This window comes from Trichosurus vulpecula, chromosome 1 (assembly GCF_011100635.1).
Source record: "Trichosurus vulpecula isolate mTriVul1 chromosome 1, mTriVul1.pri, whole genome shotgun sequence".
Taxonomy (NCBI): domain Eukaryota; kingdom Metazoa; phylum Chordata; class Mammalia; order Diprotodontia; family Phalangeridae; genus Trichosurus; species Trichosurus vulpecula.
The window spans coordinates 153,017,289-153,042,672 of record NC_050573.1 but is presented as its reverse complement, the minus strand read 5'-3'; the positions used below and the strand labels follow the sequence as shown (position 1 = coordinate 153,042,672).

General features: G+C 39.6%; 1 protein-coding gene across 2 annotated transcripts; it reads right to left on the bottom strand.

The window, feature by feature from the left end:
• Positions 1 to 8,118: 8,118 nt before the first annotated feature.
• Positions 8,119 to 25,001, bottom strand: TP53INP1 (tumor protein p53 inducible nuclear protein 1). Of its 2 annotated transcripts, XM_036734556.1 has the most exons (5): positions 24,917 to 25,001; positions 16,564 to 16,823; positions 15,678 to 16,017; positions 14,369 to 14,500; positions 8,119 to 12,808 (listed from the first exon to the last, which is right to left on the bottom strand). In XM_036734556.1, exons 2-4 carry the CDS (start codon positions 16,673 to 16,675, stop codon positions 14,407 to 14,409), a joined length of 546 nt encoding a protein of 181 aa, XP_036590451.1. In that variant the 5' UTR covers positions 16,676 to 16,823; positions 24,917 to 25,001; the 3' UTR covers positions 8,119 to 12,808; positions 14,369 to 14,406. The 2 variants fall into 2 exon arrangements, with proteins under 2 accessions (XP_036590451.1, XP_036590444.1); XM_036734549.1 differs by lacking the exon at positions 14,369 to 14,500.
• Positions 25,002 to 25,384: the final 383 nt, after the last annotated feature.

Sequence of the window (25,384 nt, the reverse complement as noted above, 5' to 3'; positions counted from 1 at the left end):
TATGCAGGGTTGTTGCTGTAGCTCCCAGCGTATCCGCACCTGCTGCTTTGTCATTTGTCTGTTGCCATAGGACTTTGGGTAGGTAAAGATGGTAAAATGGTATGGGTGATGTCATTTGATTCATGGGTAAATTGGATTTAAGTGAGGCAGAGTTGCACAAATTTGTCAGCCTCACTCTCTCTTCCAGAGTCATCACAGTCCAGTGGCAGGACAGAGTCAAGATGACTAGTGATGGCTCAGGATGCAGTGGCCGACCTTGGCATCTTCGATGCCTAACAAAACTCTGAGTGCTTCACAACACCTGCTTCAGCTGCCTTTATAGCTGTTGGAACAAATTGTTCTCGTCCTCTCATTCCACCAGTGGAAGTTTTCACATGCTTGGGGTAGAGACCCCCTAAATCACTGATGGTTTTGAGTATAGTATAGCATACATCAGGTGTATACTAACAGAGAACATATGATTGAAACTTTTCATCCCTGGCTCTCTACCAGCTTTAATAATAATGACTAGCACTTATATAGTACTAAACATTATCTCCTTACAACTCTGAGATAGGTATTGTAGTTTTAGTTCCATTCAGTAGATCAGTGAATAAACTTTAAGTGCCTACCATGTGCTAAGTGCAGTGCTAGGTGTAGGATGAGGAAACTGAGACTCAGAGAGATTCAGTGATTTATTTGCCTGTGGTCACAGCATCATTCACAGGAAAGTTTGAAATCTGGTTTTCCAGACTCTGAATTTCTATCCACCAAGCCAAGCTACAGGTAGTTCTGCTATAATGCTTGTTTTAGAAACACAAATTTATTTCAGCTCCACCATTTGCATTTGTTTATGCATGATTTTGTCACTGAGGAAAACCACAGTGGCAGGATGATGCTGGAGGAGATATCTGACTCCAACTGGGGGAAGGTACTGCTTCAGTCATCTTCCTTGATCTAGGATGTGGTGAGAACTACTGGTGGGAAGGGGAGTGAGAGGTGAGGGCCTAGAGAGGCAAGGGAAGACAGAACCCTCAATGTGCTGCTCCCCCCACTTACCCCAGAACAGTCATAACCAGCACCTGCCCAGGAAAAACCCAGCCAGGGTGGTGATCTGGATCCCACTCATATCAAGCAGCTTCCTCTGGGATGGAGTTTGGACCAAACTTTGAACTCTAGATCTTTGTCAAGGTAAAATGCCATATTTACTGGATGTCATCTGGTCCAGAAGGAGCTATGGGTGAAGAAGGGCTAGTCCACACTCACACACTCCACTCCACCCCCACCCCATCCCCACCTGCTGTGGGAACAGGGTGTAAAACAAGCAGCAGCCAGAGGCTGAGGACACCACCACTATTGACTGTGGTAGTTATGCATTTCTCAGCAATATAACATATATGAAATTGTGCTACTATTTTTATTAGGTTCCTATCTTTTTTTTATTACTGACAAAGTTTTCTCTCCATTTTTCCCGTAAGCCCTGTGGTTTTTATTGAGCAATTTTGTATAGCAAGGTGAACTCCCTGTACTTAGGTATGAGGAAACCCTTCATCAGTTTGAAAAGACCATAAGGGATTTGGGTCAGTTGATGAAAGAAGATACAAGTAGAACAGCTTTTTGGATGTGAAATATGTCATTATCTCACTAATATAATATTAGTAATAAATCACATTTAATTAAACAAACACGGTCCTAAGCTTGGCTTCAAAGAAGAAATATGAGAAGATAGCTCTTCCCACTATAGAGGTAAGAGATATAAGGGATGGCTATATGGGAGGGGGAGGAGGAAGAACAATGGAGGAAATTTAGGCAACATAAAATTAAAGATAGCAATAAAAATGTATTTTTTAAACATTTAAATGCCCAAATAAAATTACCAAAAAAGTGATGTTCATCATAGAAACTATGAGATAGATGGAGTATATAATATTGTCCTCCAGTTATAAAGTTTTTCCTTCTACTGAGCTAAAATCTGTCTCCTTATAACTATTTGCCCTGCTTCTGTGAGCTAAAGCCAAATAGAAGCAGCTTAGTCAATCTTTCACATGACAAATCTACATATATCTATCTGCAGGCTCCACATATTCTTAAATCCTTTGTTTTCCAGCTGCCTAACACCCTAAAAAAATACCACCTTGAGGCCAGACATGAAAAAGTTAATAACCCTGAATTCATTCCTCAGTGATTAACAAACTCTCCACATGCTCATACCCTCCTCATCCCAGTGATCTCCAACCCCCAGTTTTTGTTATATAAGTCTTCTCCATCCCTCACTGCTTGCTCTCATTCCCATCTGTCTCAACCCAATACCATGACTCCCATCTTACAATTTAAAGGTACCCATCCTTTCTACTGTGCTCTCTGGAATGCCTACTCTATAGGTAACAAACTCTTTCATTTTAAATCTTTTCCTCTTTCCTTTCATCTTCTGATTCTCACTGAGACTTGGCACCCTCTTGGGGACATAGCCTCCTGGGCCTCCCTTTCCAGCACTGGTTGCCCTTTCACTCAGTGGTCAGGGTGTGGGAGCTGAAATACTCAGTGATCTCCATTGCCGCTTCTAGGTTTCTTATCACCATCACTCAGTAATCTCTTCTCCTTTGAGTTCACTTAATCCTTATCTGCCACTCAATAAAAATTCTGGGTGGGTGGAGCCAAGACGGGGCTGGAGAGCAGGGACTCACTTAAGCTCTCCCCCAAATCCCTCCAAATACCTGTAAAAAAATGGCTCTGAACAAATTCTAGAGCTGCGGAACTCATGAAATAACAGGGAAGCAGGTCTCCAGGCCAAGATGGCCTGGATAGTGGCTGGGAAGGGTCTATCACACAGAGCTGGGATTGGAGCGCAGCCTAGGATGGGCCTCACAAGGACCAACAACACTGGGAGTCAGGCGGAGCAGGTCTGAGGGCCATGAATCACTGAGCTGTAGCAGTTACCAGACTTTTCAACCCACAAATGCCAAAGACCACAGAGCAGGTCTGTGGGAAAACAGCTGGCTTGGGGTGAGGCTTGGTCCGGCCCCAGCCCTGGAAGCAGCGGAGGTGGTGTAGTGGCAGCAGCAGCAGCAGGAAGCTCCTGTGACTGCTTCCAGAGCTCTAGCTTTAGTTGCTTCTGGCCCCAGGCCCACCCTGTGGGAGGAATCTAGCAGCAGATGAGAGTGGGAGTGCAGGGAGTGATTTGCTGGTGCAGAGGCAGGATTCTCTTGCTTTGACCTGCTTGGATCTGGGTGGCGGTCCTGGTTGGCAGTTCTTGAGGGAGGAGGAATGCTGCTGTGGCAGAGCTTGCAGTGACAGTGGAGTAGAAGTAGCTCTGAAAACAGCAGTGCAGCCCCTAAAGCTTGGGACAAGATACTCTCTACAAGCAGTCATACCCTGATAAAAAGCTCAAGGGTCAAGTAGTTGGCTGGGAACATGGCCAGGCAGTGAAAACAGGCTCAGACTATAGAATCCTTTTTTGATGACAAAGAACATCAAAACATACAGCCAGAATAAGTCAACAAAGTCAAAGAGCCTACATCAGCCTCCAAGAAAAATATGAACTGGTCTCAGGCCATGGAAGAGCTCAAAAAGAATTTGGAAAATCAAGTAAGAGAAGTAGAGGAAAAATTGGGAAGAGAAATGAGAGTAATGCAAGAAAATCATGAAAAACAAGTCAGTGACTTGCTACAGGAGACCCAAAAAAATACTGAAGAAAATAACACCTTAAAAAATACACTAACCCAAATGGCAGAAGAGCTCCAAAAAGCCAATGAGGAGAAGAATATCCTGAAAGGCAGAATTAGCCAAATGGAAAGGGAGGTCCAAAACACCACTGAAGAAAATACTACTGTGCAAGGGAGGGTAGAAATGGGGAGAAAATTTGTAATTCAAACTCTTGTGAAAATCAGTGCTGAAAACGAAATATATTAAATAAATAAATAATAAAAATACTACCTTAAAAATTAGATTGGAGCAAGTGGAAGCTAATGACTTTATGAGAAATCAAGATATTATGAAACAGAACCAAAGGAATGAAAAAATGGAATACAATGTGAAATATCTCATTGGAAAAACCATTGACCTGGAGAATAGATCCAGGAGAGATAATTTAAAAATTATTGGACTATATGAAAGCCATGATCAAAAATAGAGCATAGACATCATCCTTCAAGAAATTATCAAGGAAAACTGCCCTGATATTCTAGAACCAGAGGGTAAAATAGAAATTGAAAGCATCCACCAATCGCCTCTTGAAAAAGATCCCAAAAAGAAAACTCCTAGGAATACTGTCACCAGATTCCAGAGTTCCCAGGTGATGGAAAGGGTACTGAAGGCAGCTAGAAAGAAACAATTTGAGTAGCGTGGAAGCACAATCAGGATAACACAAGATATGGCAGCTTCTACATTAAGGGACTGAAGGGCTTGGCATGTGATGTTCCAGAAGTCAGGGGAGCTGGGATTGAAACCAAAGAGTCGCCTACCCAGCAAGACTGAGTATAATGCTCCAAGGCAAAATATGGACTTTCAATAAAATGGCTTTTTCAATGAGAGGACCAGAGCTGAATGGAAAATTTGATTTTCAAACACAAGAATCAAGAGAGACAGGGAGGAGTGAACAGGAAGGAGAGGTCACAGGGGACTTACTAAAGTTGAAGTTTTGTTTGCATTCCTACATGGAAAGATGATGTTTGTGATTCATGGGACCTTTCTCAGTACTGGGGTAGTTGAAGGGAATATACATATATATGGACAGAGAACAGAGGGTGAGTTGAATATGAAGGGATGATATCTAAAAAATAAAGGGGTGAGAAAAGATTGTATTGAGAGAGGGAGAAAGGGAGAGATAGAGTGGAATGAATTGTCTCACATTAAAGTGGCAAGAAAAAGCAGTTCTGTTGGAAGGAAAGAGGGGGCAATGGGTGAATCTTGCTCTCATTGGATCTGACTTGAGGAGGGAATAACACACACTCAATTGGGTGTCTTACTCCACAGGAAAGCTGGGAAAGGGGATAAGGGGCGGGGATGATGGAAGGGAGGACAGATAGGAGGAGGAGATAATCAAAAGCAAACACTTTTGAAAAGGGACAGGGTCAAGGGAGAAAATTGAATAAAGGGGGACAGGATAGGATGGAGGGAAATATAGTTAGTCTTTGACAACATGATTATTGTGGAAATGTTTTGCATATTGATACATGTGTGGCCTATGTTGAATTGCTAGCCTTCTTAGGGAGGGTGGGTGGGGAGGGAAGAGGGGAGAGAATTTGGAACTCAAAGTTCTAAAAGCAGATGCTCAAAAAAAGGTCGTTTTTGCATGCAACTGGGAAATAAGATATACATGCAATGGGGTATAGAAATTCATCTCGACCTACAAGAAAGTAAGGGGAGAGGGGATGGGGAGGGGGGGAGGGAGGGGGTGATGAGGGAAGGCTGACTGGGGTTACGGCGCAATCAGAATATATGCCATCTTGGAGTGGGGGGAGGGTAGAAATGGGGAGAAAATTTGTAACTCAAAATCTTATGGAAATCAATGTTGAAAACTAAAATATTAAATAATAAAATATGAAAGAAGTTTAGTGATAAATGGGAGGAAAAATAGGACCAAGGGAAATTTTTTTTCTCATCATTGTTTTGATTTTTAGGATTAGGACCCCTGAGCATGTTTGAAGGTACATAAGAGCTAATCAGTGGAAAGAGATTTAAGAGGCATGACAGAAGAGTTCTAAAGCAAGGTCACTGAGGCTAGAGGGGGTGGAATCTAGAGAACAGGTAGAAGAGGGATATCTTTGTGTCTGTGACCAGGGAGAAGGAAGAACAAGTAAGTGATAAAGCCTAGGCTAAGGAGGGCTTGGCTTTGGGAGAGCTGAAAGGAGTTCATGTTGGATGACCTGTCTTCTCTGTGAAGATTAGGCCATCTACCCTACATTTTGGAGTGGGAATTGTTGGGGCTGAGAAGGAAGTTGGTTTGGACTGAGTATGAACAGTGAGTACTGACTTCTGCCGATTGACAAATAAAAACATTTTACCAATTTAAAAATACTATTGAAATTGTACGCTAGACCTATTTTACTCAAGTTTACATGGAGTCTTCCCTACCCCTGCTCCACCCCAACCCATCCCTTAGTTAGCCCAAAGCCCCACTCCACTGCTGTTCTCCTTCAAAGTCCACTGGGCCTTCCTATTTGCCCTGAAGCTAAACCTTCCAATATATTTTGACTCTTAATTACTATGTGAGCTCCCTGAGGAATTGTTTTTCTATTTTCTATTAGTATTCTTAGTGCTTAGAAGTGCTTGGCATATACTAAGTGCTTAATAAATGCTTTTCCATTCCATTCCATTCTTGTAGAAACATTAGCATCAGAAACTTGAGAATGATCTCCATTGTACAGCAATGGTATCACTCAAAATAGAAATGATCCCTGTGGGCTTTATATTGACTTAGAAAACCACTAATTAACATTGTTATGTTACACTTTATTGTTAAAAACATTTCCCAATTACACGTTAATCTGGTTCAATTTTGACATCTCTGGTATCAAGACCTTCCACAATCTGCCTTCTCTGCTGTCCAGCCCTTCTCATGCTTCTTCATCTACAATAGCCAAACTGGACTAATTAGCCATTCCCCATCCCATTCCGCCCTTTCCATATACCTGTGCACACCATTCCCTTTACCTAGAAAGAACTGCATTCCCCTTTCTTCAGAGACTTCAGGTGTTGCCTCCTCCTCAGAACTTTCCCTGATCCCTCAGGTGGAAATGATTATACACCTACAAACAATTCTTGTCCAACTCTCCTACCTTGTGTGATTCCTTCCATGCATGTATCACATTTTAACTTGTATTAGTTGTGTATGTTAATGATCATATGTGTCATATCCACTTACATGACCATAAACTCCTGAAGGCCAGGGACTAGTTGCTGTCTTTCCATGTCTACTCCAAAGTACTCACTTAAATGTTTAATTGAACTGACTTGAATTCTAAGTCTCTACCTACCTCCTTTTCAAGCAAGAATATTTCTAAATCATCCTGATCAGAGAAGCACTCTTTTGGTTAACTCTTAAAGTATTAAAAAATGCCTTGGCCTTGGAATCAGGAAAATTCATCTTCATGAGTTCAAATCTGGCCTCAGACATTTACTTGTCTGTGTGACCCCGGGCAAGTCATTAAAACCTCTTTGCCTCAATTCCTTCTCTGTAAAATGAGTTGGAGAAGGAAATGGCAAACCACTCTAGTTATCTTTGTGACCCCATTTGGGGTTTCTTAGCAAAGAGCTGGACGTAACTGAAACATGAAATTGTAATGACTAGGTTTGGCCTCAAAGAAAAATGACTTCATGTGCCTCGCCTCCTTTCTTTGAAGAGGTGGGGAATTATGGGTCTAAAACATTACAAATAATGTTGGACTTTTTGGCAGGAGGTAAATATCAGAGAATCATGTGGTCAGGATTTGGGGAGGTCCTCAGTATGAATATTGGAAGTCCCTGGTTACCTAGTGTTGCAGTTGGGAAGGTTAGAACTGGGGAGGGATCAGGAAACAATTTATTCTAGAGTAGAACATATACATAGGTTAAATGCTTAACCCACTAGGAGAAAAAAAACTGAATAGTGAGTCCTGAACAAAGCTAAAAAATTGGGGGAGCGTGTGGTACTTTGCAAAATGAAGTGATACAAAAATGGAAGCTATTATTGAAAATTAGTAAGAATTAGCGACTGAAGCACTGTGATAGAGTGAGGGCTTGTTTGACATTTACTGTGCTAATATTCAATAATTCCTATAGTCTGCCCATTTTCTCCCATATGACAGACCTTAATACTTCCCTATAGAATACAAAGTCCATGTTGGGTCAGGTTGTAGGTACCAGGGAACGGTCACTTGGCAAAGATGGTCAAGAAAATTATCTTATGACCCAGAGAAATAGTATCCTTAGGACCTTTGAAGTACTGGGTTTGAGAAATCTAGCAGCTATGTAAGACTTCCTCATCTGTTTTCTATCTCTTCTGGAATTCACAATATACACTTTCAGGTAAAGGCTTCATCTGTGCAAACTGGTTACCCCACTCTGGATCTGAGATTTACTTGATATTCATGTTTTGTGAAATGCTATATATTTTTTATTGCTATACAAAAAGATTTTAAAATAAAAAAAGTGGACAAATAATTTTGAAGCAAAAGACATTTTATTTGCTGACAGGTAAAGACCATACACTTTCAAGAAGTGCAAAATGCACCAAAGACCCCTCCCCCCAATACAAAAACTGGTGTTAGTACACATGTTTAAGCAATGCTACACTTGTTTTTTTGGCAAAGTGCTGTATTGTATTATTCAGTCTGTTTTGTAAAAACCAGTCATTCCTCTGTGAACCAATCAATATCAAATTTTCTACAAAAACAGAAACTAGACAGTGAGTGGCTCAAGTAATAAGCTGCCGTTTATGCATAGATTGATGTACAGTATTTCTCCTAAATGAATGTCCTTGAGTCTTTCAAGTTGTTCAAATTTTCTGTGTATAGAAACACATTTACAAGGCACATAGTCCAAGTGACAATACTATTTAATCTACTTATAAAATGTATTGTCTTGGGGGAAAAAAAAATCAATGTGTTCACAACATTTCTAAAACAATACCAAAGCCACTTCTTTTACTTTAAATAAAACACATAAGGATAACAGTTAAAGTCCAGAACCTCTGGGGAAAACAAACCAAAGGTGTCAGCAGAAACCCTTCACACACACACACCAGACCTGAAAGCCCAACCTCCCCTCTAGTGGCTTGGTTTGTAAACAGCCATCCAGTTAGAAAATAAAAATCCCTTAAAATTCCAGACAAAAATAAAGATCATTGTTACATGGAGCGCAACATTTAGATTTAAATCCAAAACAAAAAAACACAACATACACGTTAAAAGAATCCCCAATGACATGCAACCATATATATCATCTCAAACGGAAGCTGCCTTTTCTGAAAGTAACTTCTTCCTCCCAAAATAAAGACATTAAAACAGAGATGTCCTTCTAGCTGCGTAAATTTTCCTTGTTTTCAAACTGCTTAAACTTGAACAGTTTTAAGAAAATTGTGGTATATGACAAGGCTCACCACCACAAAAATGTGAATATTTTTCTAAATATAAAAATTTAAATAACATTTTAAACATACATTGGAAAGGGATGAAATCACCTTACCTAACTTGACTGCTGACAAAAGACCTTCAATTCTGGTGACCCAGTTTTACAAGAATTACTAAGAACAGGCCTTAAAAAACTGCAATAACATTATAAAAACAAATAAAAAACACCCAACAGATTGGTAGTATCTCCCTGTGCAAGGAGCAGTCTCAAACAGTCTTTATAGTAAAAATAAAAGCCCTAAGACTTGGAAGTTCCTTTCCCTTCATTATTCAATCTCACTATTTAAAATGATAATTTATGTGGTCTAATTTGAGGTGAACAGATTTAATCTTCCTTCATTTTTGTCTTTTCCAACTCAAGGGAAATCAGGATTTAGGCTATACTCTTCTTTGCTCTTTTTTCCTTTTAAGAAAATAAAAAGGACTTTTAAAAAAAGTGTGATTCCACTTTGAAAATATAAAATAAGTAAATGATAAAAGGCTTTATCAGATGGCAAACTTACTGTTCTCCCACTAGAAGAGGTTAGTTTAGGGGCTGGGACAGAATTGTGTTGATGACAGAAGAGTATGTAAACCAAAGCATGCAACACAAATCAAATGAAAGACAATAACAAAAATTCCCCACAGTAGGAAATTTTGTAATTCTATCACTTTTTGGACTGCAAAAACAACACCAAACAAACCAAACTTTAAATGAATTATAAATGCATTCATATGGAAGAGAAACCATGGACAGTTAATTTTTAATTTATATTGCAGTAATAATGCTATATGAAAGAATGTAACATCTTTATGTATCACGGTGTTATTAACAAAAACTCTTAACTGCAGACAGTGGAAAAAAGTCTTAAGAAATTTTAAAAGGGGCACATTTCTCCTTGTGTGATTTCAGAGAGTACAGGCTGAATAAGTGATTTCAGATCACTAGCATTTATCAACAAACTTTAAAATCTAATCTCTTTGGCCATATTTCGAAAAATGCATCAATCGGATTTCCAAGTAGGCTACTGGCCTTGCACCTTGAATAAGCAAGAACTTCAACTAAGTTGTAGGTGGGTAATTTTGATGCCAACATAAATACCATAGCATGCTTATAGTACAGACTACATCTTGGTAACACTCACCCTATAAAATTCCCAGTTTTTAAAAAAAGAATTTTAAGCTTACAAAACTAAGCTGATAAGCAAACAAAGGGTCAGTAGCTAACATAGAAGTGAATGAAATGAAAACCCTCTAGAAAGGGGAGAAAATACAGTAATTTTATACACAAATCTGTTCATGTGGCCATAGCAAATTCTCACAACTGAATGTCAGATCTATAGCTCGAGGTACCAGCACTTCATGTAACCTATGTATACGAAATCTTCCTTCTCAATACTGAGAAGCTTTACGCCATATTATTTTCAAGTTATCCAACTGTACTGCCCTATTAGCAAACAGTTTCTAAGTCATTCTCCTCCCATGTAAACACAAGCAATTTAACAAAATACTAGCCCAGTTTGACAGAGCTTTGTGGACTTGGCCCCTAATCAGGAAAAATAAATAAATAATGGGGAAAGCCACGAAAAGCAGACTAAAATCCCCTGTTTTGAAAAATGACACTTAGTGCTATTGGAAGAACAATCTATTTTAAGCATCTAAACACACTAACCATTTGACCTCTTGAATTACAATCACTCTATGCTATTCGACACAGCTTTTCACACTTGGGGGGGGGGAGGCGGGCGGGGGGGGGGGGTGGGGGGGCGGGCGGGGCTCCCATAGTTCCTGGCAACATAAGTCCACACAGAGCCATTTAAAACAATACTCTGCATGATTTAATGCTTTTCCTTTCAAAAGCATTTTAACCTGCATTTATTATTTAGGGCTGGACTATAGTTGGAAAAAGGACTGACAAATTATTAGCATGATGATACTCTTCTATTGCTAGTAGAAATGGGACTTTGAGTTCTAATTATGTGTCCCTGGTCATATAAGGAACTGAGAATTTGTAGTGTGGATAGCTCAGTAAAAGCCATCACTAAATATTAAAAAAGTAAAGCTAGCTACAGATTAATGGTAGTCTGTCATGGTTTTTTTTTTCCTTTGTGAAGCTAAATGATTATCCTGAAGAGAAATTAAACCAGAGCTTGGCTTCATTAGCACCATGCTCTCTTGAACTACCTACCCAGCCCTGGCAGAAATACAGCCAAATAACAACTGATTCAGTAGAGAGAGCCCCTTGGAATTACATGGAAGGTCCAGTTCTAGAAATCTAACTCCACTTCAACCTTATTCATAATCCTCACAACACCCCTGTGAGGTAGGTTATTTTTATTCACCTATTGAATGAGGAAAACAGAGGATAGAGTAGTTCAAGATTTTGCCCAAAACAGAAAAATTAGCCCATAGAGCAAGAACCAAACATATAAAGAAAACCCCAGCTGCTACTAATCTTCATTCAAGACAATCTTAGTCTGGAAGCAGTGTTTGTCAGAGGTCAATCCATGCACACTACATATATCAGAACAGGCTCAATGGTGGAAAAGCAGAATTTAATAATTCTATTCCTAGGCTAGAAATAAAGACTTGTACTTCTCACTGTGTAAAGAGGCTATATTAATTTCTACATAATAATAATGGCTATTTTGTAATTCTGCAACTAGACAATAGGGAAAAAGAAGACCTCTAAGTAATCAAAAAACACTGGAACAAATGAGCATCTTTTCATAAGTGAACACTTCTAAGGATAAACCACAGATCTGCTTTTAATTTTACTAAATGAAACAGGTATTTCTGTCCCACAATAACCTGTAATATTTGTACCACATCATTGTCATAATCAGAAAGATAGCTAAATCCTATCTATGAACTAAATGTACCTGACATATCAAAATTAACTGTAAGAATGATGAGGAAATAGTAAAATATCAAGTTCTTTTTCAATACAAAGTTCAGCCATGATTCCATTATGCCCATGGCAACCATTGCCTTTTAATGCTTGTTAGTGTGTAAAAAAAAAGTATTCGTTATATACAGAAAAGATTATCAAGTACTGGTCATTAAAGTGTATGGCTGACCCTGAGAAATTTTGTTTACTCAAACTTTTGATTAATGAAAAAAGGAAAGGAATTCAGCTGAAACCTGACTATTCCATCACTCAGTAAGAAATTTCTTTAAAATGCCAACTCACATAACTTAGTTGAGTCAAAGACATTCCCAAAATACTAAACACTGCAATCATACTGATGTTTCTAAAACATTCTGAAAAAGTTAACTCTTAAGAGCAAGGCATTGTGTGATACACAGAATGTAATTTTAAAAAAAGTTATCTAAGGAAACGATTCTATTTAAATGATTGATCATCAGTCAACCTGCAAATACACACCTTTGTTACTTGAGTGCATGTATGCACATCACACTCACCCACACTCTCACACATAAAACCAAGAGCAATATACCAACAAACTGATATGATTAAGACTTGGAATCCTCAGTAATTGTACTGACGCTGGCAAGGCTGGTGAACAACCCATCCATTGTGCTTGATTTGCCGAGAGTGGCAATCCCTGGTAAGATTTTGGCGACGGAGGCTATTTCTATTCAGAGAATGTCTTTCACCATGTTCCTTTATCCACTGGGTAGGACGAAAGCTCTTGGTTTGTTCAAGGAAAGTTGAATGAGCAGCAAGAGCTGTAACATAGCAGTGAACATGTTGCCCCACTTCATTCCGTACTTCCATTCTGAAATAGCAAAAACATGTCAGATGTTCATAAACAGAATGTTATTAATTAAATCTTATCAGTTATTTGGAAATTCATCTTACTTTTTAGTTAAATTTGAAAATTTACCCTTCTGTACTCCTAAGTATTAGTTAGCATTGTATTAGTCTTTGTGCAGCAAATACTGTTTTAGTCTTTGGGGTAAGATTTAGCTAAAATTTCCATACATGAGATTCACTGACAAAGCAGCTATATATTTTCATAGTATAGAACACCCCTCAGGAGAAGAACTAACATCTGCTATTGGTTAACAATGCTGTAAAAAGCCTTTAGAATTGAACACTGGTGGGGGGGGGCGGGTATATGATTTGACCAATGTTACATACAAATAATAACTGTCCATGTGATTCTTACGAATATTTTCCCAGGTATACAAAAAATTACTGGTCAAATAATTTTTAGTTTAGAATAAAATGATAAATCTGATGATGATCTGGAATAGATTATGTAACCCAAGCTACTATGTTAGCAGAAATGTTAAATATGATAGCACAAACAGCAGCACTATGCTTTCTGTATTGAAGATCAAATAGTATTGATCTGAACTGTATTTATAACAAGAATGTGAAATCTGTGATTCCCAATACATACTACAGAAGAGGATCATGTCTACACAGCCAAATTTACATGGCTATTTTCACTCATCTGTTTAAATTCGGTTTTGTATGTTTAGGAAAAATATGATCATCAAAAATAGAGGCTCAAGATTTGCTGAATGGCTTAAATATCTGACTATATGGATTTTTCTAAATAGCAGAATTCATAATCAAATACAGCAGAGCCAATAGAAAATAAAGATGCTTCCACTTTTGTCAATTCTAAGTTATAAAATCAATACTTTTTAAAATGTAAAAAAGATTTTTACAAATTCTACTAGGAGACTTTAAAATGTAGCATGGCTCACAAGGTGATGAAATACTGAGCCTTAAACAGCTTTTCCTGGCCCTACAATGTCAAATGGTGAGATTTCTAATGCTAGTTTAACTTTAGTGTATGATTTTGGTCAAATTTTCTTTGTTTAGAACTGATTTACTCAAATTTATATACTTAAAACTAATTAAGATTGTGGCAGAACATAATTAATCACAAATAAACCTGTAGGGCTTAAAAGCAATCAGGTGTGAACACTGACTCAAGAGTCATTAATTCACAGCATTATACAGTCCCTTCAGTTCAATGATGAAATAGTAAAATGTTCTATAGCAATATCACTAAAAGAGACTAATCAGTAACACAGCTAGAATGGATCAAAATAGCCTATCTACTTGTTTAAAAATGACACCTAGCACACATACTAGGATAGATGGATCTTTAAGAATCTGAAAATGTCTAAGTCAGTTATTTAAATACCTAACTGTAAGGTTTTGTGTGTGTATGGGGGTGGGGGGTGTTCTTCAGTGTAAAATACTGCGTGTTTAACATTCATTAACTTCTCAACCCCAGACACCCCAGCTCCCACCCCCACCCCCCTCCCCTCATTTGTTCCCTTCCTAAGGCCCACGGGCTTGGCTTAGTGCTTACCTTTCCACTGCCATCCTCCAATCAGGGTTTTTCCCTTACTAGGACACTGCAGTCAGAAGGAAGTCTGAGAGAGGGATGGCTGCTGGGTTTGAAGTTTTTCCTCCCTCTACTTCCCCTTCACCACCTCCAGGCCTAGAATCAGACCAGGTCTGGGGTAAGAGGAGAACCAGAGGGTTCCCAAGCAGGCTCAGGTAAGAGCCAGTAAAGGTCGGGGTGGCAGGGGGTTGGGGGGAGGTTGGTCAGGTAGACAGCAAGAAGGAAGCATGAGACCTCCCAAGTGTTGGGTGCAAGGCCTGTTTGAGTGTAAGCCGGGAGGTGCCTACAATTCAAAACTTTAAAAAAAATGAAATGCAAAGCTCGTTCATAAAACACTAACTGGGTGACATATTTTAAAAGATATTTAAGGGGTCTTTAAAGTGCAAAACTGGACAACTTTCTGTCATTTATGTATTAATAATGTCTAACCAGGTTTTTATCCTTTACTACTCTCCTAACAGAGAAATCACATGTGGTTTCAACATTTTAAAAGAAACTGCTTTAATTAACAAAGCAATGAAAGTAACCAAACATCTTATTCCCTCCTCCCCAAACTGTTCTAGTCTGAATGAAACAATGTTTCAATTTGTTTATAAACTTAAATGTTTTGGATTAAGTAGTTTAGATAGACTGAAGCCCTAGGAATCTGGCTCTCCATAATCTAAAATAAGTGGCTCTTTAACTAGGGATAACTGCCCTGCCAAGCTCACCTCATAAGACTATAAATCTATGCAGATATAAAGCATTTTGTGATTTCTGACATGCTATATTAATGTGAGTTAAGATGTTGATAGCAAAGAAATGCTTTGGCAAAATAATTTTGGTCCAATTGCAATCTCTATAAATACAAGGCTGTATCCAAAACTCAAATCCCAGCATATCCAGGTTAGCTGGTCACCATTTGGGAGTAAATAACAGTGATTCCTATTTGAATTATGTAAAGTCTAACTTAAGAACACTCTATAACATTGATGGGGTGGAGGGGGGAATTCTAGTAATGCTACCTACAACCTCAGACCGAGGTCAACTACAATTCAATTGTTTTATTTTAATATTATTTCTAGATGATTTTTAGTTTAATACAAAGATTATGGTCACGTGATTAAAAAACCTAAAACAGAGCACCCTATCATAATTATGCTAACATGTACATCCTTTCAATAAATCTTTTCTTTGAAATGTTAATCTTTCCATCTCAAATTAGACTTTGTACTACAGTTAAAGAGAATTATTTGTATTGCATATGGATCATGTAAAGTTACTTACAACTTACCTAGGACTGTTTGAATTATGAAATTCATCAGTCTCACAGCTGCCCTCATTAAGATTTCTGGAGGAATTATAAACAGACATGCTGGGATGTTCAATTAGAAGGTTTTCTAAAGGACTGGTTTCCACCTTGATAGTGGTTAATCCACCTGCAGTAAAGCATGGGGGAGGGGTAATAAACCAGCTCTCCTCCATAGGACAGGCCTCAAATTGGACGAAGCAAGATTCACTAGTATCAGCTAAACATTCCAGGGAAGTTGGTAAACAGGAAAAAACTGGAGGATGTTCAGTAGGCGATTCTTCACTGATGTCTTCCTCTTCTACTTCTGTTGAAAAATTTGTGTCTAGGTTGTATTCCAAATTGAACAGGATGTTGAACAGTTCCATAGTGGAAATGGATGTCATGTTGATTATTTAAATAATCAAATTCATAGGGCATATGGAAAAAAAGGGAAAATGTTATTAACATCACACATTATGTTCACATGCCTCTATTTTCCTAACAAAGGTTTGGTTGGTTATCCCTTCAAGTCAGAGAAATGGTTATCAACTATGACTTACTGAGTGCCTAACGGCTTATTGATTTTTTTTGTGCTGGGTTTTTTTTAAGCAAATATAAGTTGCCAGAAAAACAAAAAATGAAAGCATTCATTACATTCATTATCAAAGTGGATTTCCAATAGCTAGCTCTAATTTTGTCAGTTTTTTAAGGTCTTGTAAGTCAAAGTCAAATTGGTCCCCTGGCAGAAAATACTATGTGTTATTTTTCCAACAAATTATTGTGTATTTACATTTTAGACTTGTAATACCTCATGGTTACTGATTTATCTATGCACAAACTGAGAATATTTACCATTTCTCATAATGATTACATACTGAAGATCTCTTACCTATAAAGTCAACAAGAATCCATTCATCATCTTCTTTTTCACTAAATTCTGGTTCTTTGCTATTGGAGTTCTTGATTTCACCCACAAACATACTATTCAATCTCTGGAACATTGTTAAGGCAAGAAGGAGACTTTGGCTGGTTCTGTAGCTGTGATTTCAAAACACTGTCTTCAATTAGCCCAATGGCACAGACAGGAAATTAAAGTGCAAAAATTCTTATTTAAATAAAGTATGGAGTGCGAAGAATCATTATCCTCAGCTGAAATAGAAAAAGAATAATTATTGCTAAATGGACTTATTTATAACCCTCTAGTCTCGTGTCTTCCCATTATTTCTAGGGCACTAGCCAAATGCTCTTCCATGGATTGGGGGGAAAATGACTTCTTTCCTATACTGTATTTGCTGTAGTGGCCAATACAGTTCTACATGATCAACCAAAGCCACAGCCAGAGTTCTGACTGCCCCAATACATACTTGTAAGCATAGCCCCACTGATGGCACAGTGCAGGTAGAGTGGTTCTATAGTCACTGAGGGGTTACTACAGGTATTGAACTGAAAAGACCAAAGCTAGATACAAAATGTTCATTTTATTTATGCAAAATTAGGATTCAACATCATCCAGCACAGCCATTCTGTTAATAGCACTCAGATTTATGAAGAAGTTAATTTTGGATCGGGCTGTTAGGTGGTACAGTTGATAGAGTGCAGGCCTTAAGAGTCAGGAGGATCTGAGTTCAAATACGGCTTCAAACACCTACAGGAACCCTGGGCAAGTCAACTTGAACCTGGTTGCCTGAATTTTCTCATCTGTAAAATGAGCTGGAGAAGGAAATGGCAAACCATTCCAGTATCTTTGCCAAGAAAACCCCAGATGGGGTCACAGAAAGTCAAACATGACTGAAAACGACTCAACAACAATAAATTTTGGATTAAAAAATAAGTTCATACAGAAAACAATCATGTTCATGCATTTTTTTCATTACTAGATAAGAGTAAAATGCAATTCTCTAAAGTAATACATTTCAAACTACCCTCTTCTATAAGTGTCCTGTATACTAAATTCAACTTAGGTGGAACTATTTGGCACATTGCTTCCAAAAATCATTCCAATGCCTGCTGCATTCAATTAATTTAACAGTAAGTGCCAACACTACTTTAAAGATTCCAGGCTAGGTCCTAGGGACACAAATGGATAAGTGATTGTTGGAGTCAGGAGCACCTGGGTTCAAATCCCTCCTCAGATTGATTCTGGTGTGTGACTGGCTTCCCAGGCTTCCTTTAAGTCTCCGCTAAAATCCTAGCTTCTACAGGAAGCTTTTCTCAACTCCTTTTAGTTCTAAAGTCTTCTGTTTTATTTCCTACTTTTTGAATATATAGCTGGGTTATAAATATGTTTGCTTGCTATGTCCCCCATTAGACTATGAGGCTTCTTGAGGACAGGGACTTTCTTTTGCTTCTTTTTGTATCACCAGTGCACTTGGGCAGAGTAGACACTTAATAAAAGTTTACTGACAGCTTGCCTCAGTTTTCTCATCTATAAATTGGGAATAATAGCACCTACCTTCTAAGGTTGTTATGAGGATAAAACAAGAAATGCTAGCTATTATTATTATTTTACTCTTCTGGCAAACTGCTTCAGAGAAAAAGCCTGGGGATGAGGCCCCAAATAGGCTCAGTATTGTCTCAGTTACAGGACAGGAAATCCTGCCCAGGAAAAAACTGCTGGTTATAGTGGCTTCCCGGCCTCCTGGTAAATTTTCCTACTATAAGGAACAAGGGTGTGGCCCAAAAGCAGTTGACTTTGTCAGCTTTTCTATGATGCTTATTTAGTGGAAACTATTTTACGCTGGGAACACTCATTGCTCTGCAACCAGATATTCTTTCAAAACCTTTTAAAAACACAATTCCAGAAAGAGGTGCCCAAGCCTTTTTGACCTCCTTAATCCACTTAATGGGGAGCCTATTCAATTCTCAACATTATTTATTCACAAATTGTATTTAATAGCAGCAAACTTCTGACCTAGCAATATTGATTATTATTGGATGCCATTTTTCTCTTCTAGAACTTCATTTCCTTACCTCTAAAAATAAAGATTTTCGACTAGATCTATAAAGTTTTTATTCATCTCTAAAATCCATTGTTTTTAAGACTTCTTGATTCTAAGGCAACCAGATACTATACACAGTGCCTAACGTATAGTATGCAGACTGAACCACTACTAGGGCTGTATCCCAAAAAGATCATAAAAATGGGTAAAGGACCCACATGAAAAAATATTTATAGCAGCTCTTTTTGTGGTAGCCAAGAATCAGAAATTCAGAGTGTGCCCATCAACTGGGGAATGGCTGAATGTGAATATTGAATTGTATATCTGATGTATATGTGTAATGTACATGAATGTATATAATGTATATGAATATAATTGAATGTAATTCAATAGTATTGTTCTGTAAGAAATGAGCAAGCAGATTTCAAAAAGACCTGGAAAGACTTGAGTGAACTGATGCTGAGTGAAGTGAGCAGAACCAGGAGAACACTGTACATAGTAACAGCAACACTGTGTGATGTTTGACAGACTTAGCTCTTCTTAGCATTGTAAGGATTAGATCCTTACAACCCCAAAAGACTCACGATGGAAAATGCTAACCACATCCAGAAAAAGAACTATGGAGTCTGAATGCAGATGGAAGCATACTATTTGCTCTTTTTTTTTTTCCTTTCTCATGATTTCTCCCATTGGTTCTAATTCTACAACATAACTAATACGAAATTTTTTTTAAAATACAGATTGATATTATAAAATACACAGGAAAGATAAAAGCCAGTTTGGTCCAACCATGGGATTCAGTTGGGCAAGGATACTCAGCCTGGATTCTACAGGTCTTCAAGATTCACTAAATGCCTACAGCATGAAAGACACTGTTGTGGAAACTGAGGCACCAAGACATGGCACAGACTTGTTCAAAACAAGTCCATAATCTAGTAGAAAGGAAAGGACATATGAAAAAAAAGCAGACAATATGATCAAGAAACATGTAAGTGCAAATAAAAGGTGTAAAGTGGTAAGAAATTGGGAACTTTCAAAAAATTCACTTTCATTTGATAGATAAGCAAGAAAGTGTGGTCAGAATCAGCACCAGAGATGGGCCTCAAGATATGGGCTGGACAAAGAAGAGTCAAATGAAATATAGCAGAAGACATACAAGATAGGCTGAAGACTGTAAAGGGATTTAGATAATTGGAATTGGAACTACTTATATTAAGCACAGGGGATGCAAACAGACTCTGTACTGTTAAGAGACTTACTTTGTAATGGGGGAGGGGGGCAAGAAGACATTAAGGTAAACTGGATGATTGGTAACCATGGAGGGGTAAGGAGATTGGCAGGGCAGTTGAGTCCACAGAATAGGTTGTACCTGAATAAAGTTAGCATGAGATGGGCTCCTCCTAAACAAATGGTCAGGACTCACCAATTAGAGTAGAACCAGGGGCAACTAGGTGATGCAATGGACAGTCAGAGTGGACCTGAACTCAGGAAGACTCATCTTCATGAGTCCAAATCTGGCCTCAGATACTTGCTAGCAGTGTGACCCCGGGCAATTTACTTATCCTCTGATTGCAATTAAAAAAAACCAAACAAAAAAAAAACCTGGAGAAGGCAACTGCCAACTATTCTAGTATCTCTGCCAAGAAAACCCCATGGACAGTTGGTCAGTGAAGTCACAGTGAGTGGGACATGACTGAATAATGATCAACTGGAAGGTTACTCAGCCTGGACTTAAGAGTGGAAATGCATAGTCTGATGGGAGAAATCTTGGGTGAGTTGGTGAGACCAACTGAAGTTACTGCTAGCAACTGATTGTGTAGGGGTGGGGATGAGGGACTAGAAAGAGAAAAAGAGGAGTCAGGAGTAGTCAGCAATAAGAGACTAGTAGGAAAAATGGTTATCAAAAGAAAAAAACTTAAGAATGGCAGGCTTTCAGAAGATCATCTGTTTAGAGCTAGAAGGGATCTTTGAACATCTAAGTGTCAAACTCATGACCCACAGAACTCCCAAGTGTGGCCTGAACCAGATTAAAATGTAATTGAGAAATGTTTTACCTATTAAACCTTATGATTTAACATAAGTATTGTCATTGTCCTTCCATTGCCATTCTGTCACCCCTAAGCAGAATACTCTTTGGATAAATTAGGTTAGGTCAAATGAGATAGTCTTTGTAACATCTTAGCACAGCGCCTGCCATATAGCAAGTACTATTCAAATGTTATCTATTATTGCTATTAAAAAGCCCTGCAGCTAAATGGTCTGGCTCTAGAAAAAAACTGATACGGCCTAGTACTTCAGATAACATGTATTCATTTCACAAGGGAGGTGTTTTCATGAGCTCACCATGCATTCACTGATTCTGCACATTTACCAGTTATTTTTGCTATATTGGATATTACCTCAAATTAAACCAGTATTCCCAGACTAACCTACATGACTAAAAAGATAAAATTTAAAAATTGTTTAGTCATTTTCAGTCATATCTGCCTCTTTGTGAACCCATTTGGCATTTTCTTTGCAAAGATACTAGAGTGGTTTGCCATTTTCTTCTCCAACAGATGAGGAAAATGAGGCAAACAGGATTAAGTGACTTGCCCAGGGTCACATAGCTAGCCAGATTTATACTCAGGTCTTCCTGACTAAGCCCAGCACTCTATCCACTTCACCATCTACCTTACCTGCTAAACTCAAATAGAAATGGATCCCTGCTGTTAAACCACAAATTAACAAATTTAAAAACATAACCTTGGAAATGAAGCAGAATTACAAGAAATGGTATCAGCTCTTCTCAACTAGTAGAATAAAAGGAATTACAAATTACATTTGAACTAGTAGATTTTGGATTATACGTAACATGACTAAAAAGAACAGCTAGCAATGGAGCAAGTCTATATTTCTGGGATTAAATTTACAAAACAAAGGAATTCTGCCTTGTCCTGTTCAGATTTGGTATAGTGTAAAGATTATGGCTCTACAGTGGAAAAGACCCACTTGCTATATGACTATAACTATGCCACTTAATGCCTCTAAAACACTTTTGAATGAATCAAGGTAAACTTATGTAAAAACTCTTTTCCCCTTGTGATTTATTTTATAACTAAAGTGGACAAAGAGGAGCTTTTAATATTTTGTTTGGTGTCCCAGAATTTAAGCCTAAGATACTATGTAGGCTCAATTAGAGTTACTTTTTACAACCCACTAGTTTCACTTGGATCAGTTTTTTTTTTCAATTGCACTTCAGCTGCCAGTAGGCGGCTCCAAAAAACAAACCTAAAAAAAAAAATCACAAACCTTTACTGATCAAAGTTTTCAATCTGTGTGTACACAGTCACTGCTTGGTTTAGCTTTCAGACTACCAGGCTAAAGTATTCATCTACCCTTTTTCTCTTCATATCCTTTATTTCTGTCAGCTACTTAAACCATGATTTTTACAGCTTCCATTTAAGTCTTATTCTCATGCCTCAGCTGAGTCATTTAGAGTTCCAGCTGACAGACCCTTGAACACTAGAAGGGTTTCAGGTATATATCCAGACAAGACTTTCAATTCATCTTCAAAGGGTCGTCAGACGGTCTTGGGAAGTAAGCCTCTCTGAACTCAACTAAAGCAAGGAGTTTTATTCGTCTAAGTGGCAGGAGTCCCCATTCCGCGAAAATAATGAAATAATGAAGCATTTTAGCTGTGGAAGAAAATGGTCATGCTGATCCTAGTAATTTAAAAGCTAATTTGAACTACCTTCAGAGAAGTCAACTGTATGGTAAAAAAAAAAAATTGTATTTTCCATTCTGTTTTGCTTCCCGGGTTCAGCCAGACTTTAAACTGAGGTTATTCCCCTGAGACTTCACCCAGGCTTACAGTTACCCAGAAGGATGAAAGACAATACAAAAAGATAGCATTTAAGTGATAATTCCCACCCATTAACCTTGAGTTTTCATAGTTAGGTCACTCCTTAGGGAAGAATGAGAAAGACAACGCATTAAAAACAAACAAAAAAGGAAGAGGGGTTAGGAGATAAACCAGTCACATGAATAACATTAGCTTAAGACTTGGGTTCAAAACATTTCTTTTCCAGAAGATTACACTATAGGCTCCGAAGGATTGTGAACTTATCTTCTCTTCTGGTGTATGGGCAGTAGAACCAAACAAATAATTTTAGTGGCCCAAAGCAATGAGTTATGGCCCTTCATTAATCAAATATTTAAAGACCATTTAGTTTTATTTTTTAATGCAGTCTGGAAGAGAAGTGAATAGTCAGTCAGGTGACCTGTACGGTCTAAGCTCCTTACAAATTAGCTCTAACAGTAGACAAAGTCTCTTCACCTGCAAAATGAAAAGGCTGAACTTCATCATCTCTAAGATCCATTAAAATGGCAGAAAGTATAAAAAGCAATTGGGCAAATTACTGAATTTCTCTAAGCCACATTTTCCTCAAACAAGGTCATACTTGAACCTATTTACAGGTTTTCTGTGAAGCAAAAAAAGCTATTATTGGGGATAGGCTATATACAATGCACACTAAATCACAGGACATTTAAGTAGGAATAAAATGTTAAACATGAAAGATCAGTTTTCACCCCTTTCTCCCTCAAAACTACTCAAAATACAGAAGAACTAGAGTGGACAACAACTGTTAACTCCCTAGAGATGACAGTTAAGGGCCTTTTTCCTTAATCTCTTCACTACTATTCCCAGCCTCAAATCTTCAATACAGAAAGTAAACACGAGGACTAATTTAACACTAACAACTTATCTTGTTTTTTAAATGAAAAGCAGTGCATCAGGACAGCACTAGCAACTAGCTGAGTTATACAAAAGCAGTAATACTCCATGCAGTTCCGCATGATCTCTGAGAACTTCCCTGAGGCAAGGAGCTCCTCTAAGCAGAAAGCTCTTAATACTGTTTGGGCGGAAAGTGATCAGTCAACCTAGAGAGAAACACTAGGCTAGTCCTTGGGCAAACAGAATGATTGATGTCTGTCACCAAGGCCATACCGATCCTGCCAAGTTTTTGCTCTAGGATCACCTCCACGAGCTTATTGCAAAAAATGAACATATACTAGTTTAAGGTTGACACATTATTTTCCTCACATTTTGTGAGATATTATCTTATTTTAGAGATGAGGACACTAAGGTTTGGTGAGGTTTAAGTGCCTTAAGATTGTTATGGATAAAGAATGGACCAACGGACTGGGCAGCCAACTCAAGAGTATCCTGAGAAGTAATCAGTCTATTGGGAGGAGCCAAAAGAAAGCAAATAAAAAATATCGAGGGCTTACGAAGTGTACACGACCGACTTTCGCTCTCTCTGTATCCCGAGCGCTTAGCACAGAGCCTGGCACATAGTATGTGCTTAACAAATGCTTATTGATTTGCGTGACATAATAATGTCAGTGGGAAAAAAGATGAAAACAGTGCCGATAGAAGCAGAGGATGCCATGACTTCAGGCCAGGCTGCCCAGTCCGGAGGAGCTGGGGTAGAGCCCCGCTTCTTCTCCGCAGGGGAAGTCCGTCAAAAAGCATTTATTAAATAATTACCATGTTCCAGACACTGTGCTAAGCGCTGGGGATACAAAGAAAAGCCTTTAAAAGGCAGTCCCGGCCCTCGAGAACTCACAATCCATTAGGAGGGAAAGTAAATGCAAACAACTATTTATGCACCACTACAGACAGAATAAACAGGGAAATGATCAACAGAAGAAGGCAGTGTAGTCAAGGCTTGGGGGAAGCTTCCCGCAGAAGGTGCATTGTAGCTGGGACTTGAAGGAAGCCGGGAGGCGGAGATGAGGGGGGGAGGGGGCCCGGGGGAGGAGCTGGGTCTTGGTTGAGGTGCCCCGACAGCCAGCCTGAGAAGGAGGTGCAGGAGATGAGGAGAGCCCAAGGAGGAGGCGGAGAAAAAGGTCCAGCCCATCAAGGCAGAGAAAACAGGCCACCCAGAGGGGGAGGAGGGAGTAACCGGACACCCGCCGCGCACTCGGTTCCAGCGGTTCCTGGGGCAGCCCCCAGCCCGGGCTATCGCCCTGCGCCCCCGCTTCGGCCCCCCACGCCGCGCTCTCGGGGCAACAGCAGCCGAAGGGTCTTCTGAGGCTTGAGGTAGCTGGGCTTGACCCCAGCGGCCCGGGAAGAGGAAGTGAAAAGACAACGAAGTCCATAAAGAGCGATGCGGGCGCGGCCGAGGGAAGGTTGGGGGAGCCGGGCGGCTGGGGGCAGCCTCCTCCCGCCAGCTGCCAGGTTTGAACCAGGAGGAGAACCCGTGAGCCGGCGGGGCGCCCTCTGCACCCACTCCCCTCCCGCGCCCGGACACTCACGCTGGCCTCAGAAACTGCAGCTGGGGACTAAGGCGCTAAGGCGGCACGGCTCGGAACGCCCCTGGGCGGCTGAGGTAGCTGCGGGGGGCCCGGCGAGGGGAGCGAGCGGCGTCCTGCTCCGTGTCCTCGTCCTCCCTCCCAGCACCAGCGCCACCGCTCCCGCTGTGCCCGTAGCTGCGGAGCCGCCGCCTCGGGTCCTTTTGTTGTTGTAGAGAGCACGGAACAGCTGATGGGCCGCACCGCCCCCGGCTCCGCCCTCGGTGCCGCCCCCCGGGCCCGGCGGCCAATGATGAGAGAGAGAGCCGCAGGGCCGCCTGGGGAGAGGCTGTCACCAACGCACGTGACCTGGCGGCGAGGCCGGAAGACCTTCTCAAGTTAGAAACAAGCCCGGGCAACAAAGGAGAGAAGAGCCGAGGAGGAAGGGGGCGGGGGAAACTGGGGGGCTGCAGCATGGGAAGGGGAGGGGCC

Excerpts from the sequence above, each read along its gene's own strand:
- TP53INP1 (XM_036734549.1), bottom strand. The coding sequence starts at position 16,675 with ATGTTCCAGAGATTGAATAGTATGTTTGTGGGTGAAATCAAGAACTCC. Across the intron at positions 16,018-16,563 it reads GATTCTTGTTGACTTTATAG|ACACAAATTTTTCAACAGAA; the intron begins GTAAGAGATCTT and ends AATACAACCTAG. Across the intron at positions 12,809-15,677 it reads CATAATTCAAACAGTCCTAG|AATGGAAGTACGGAATGAAG; the intron begins GTAAGTTGTAAG and ends TTGCTATTTCAG.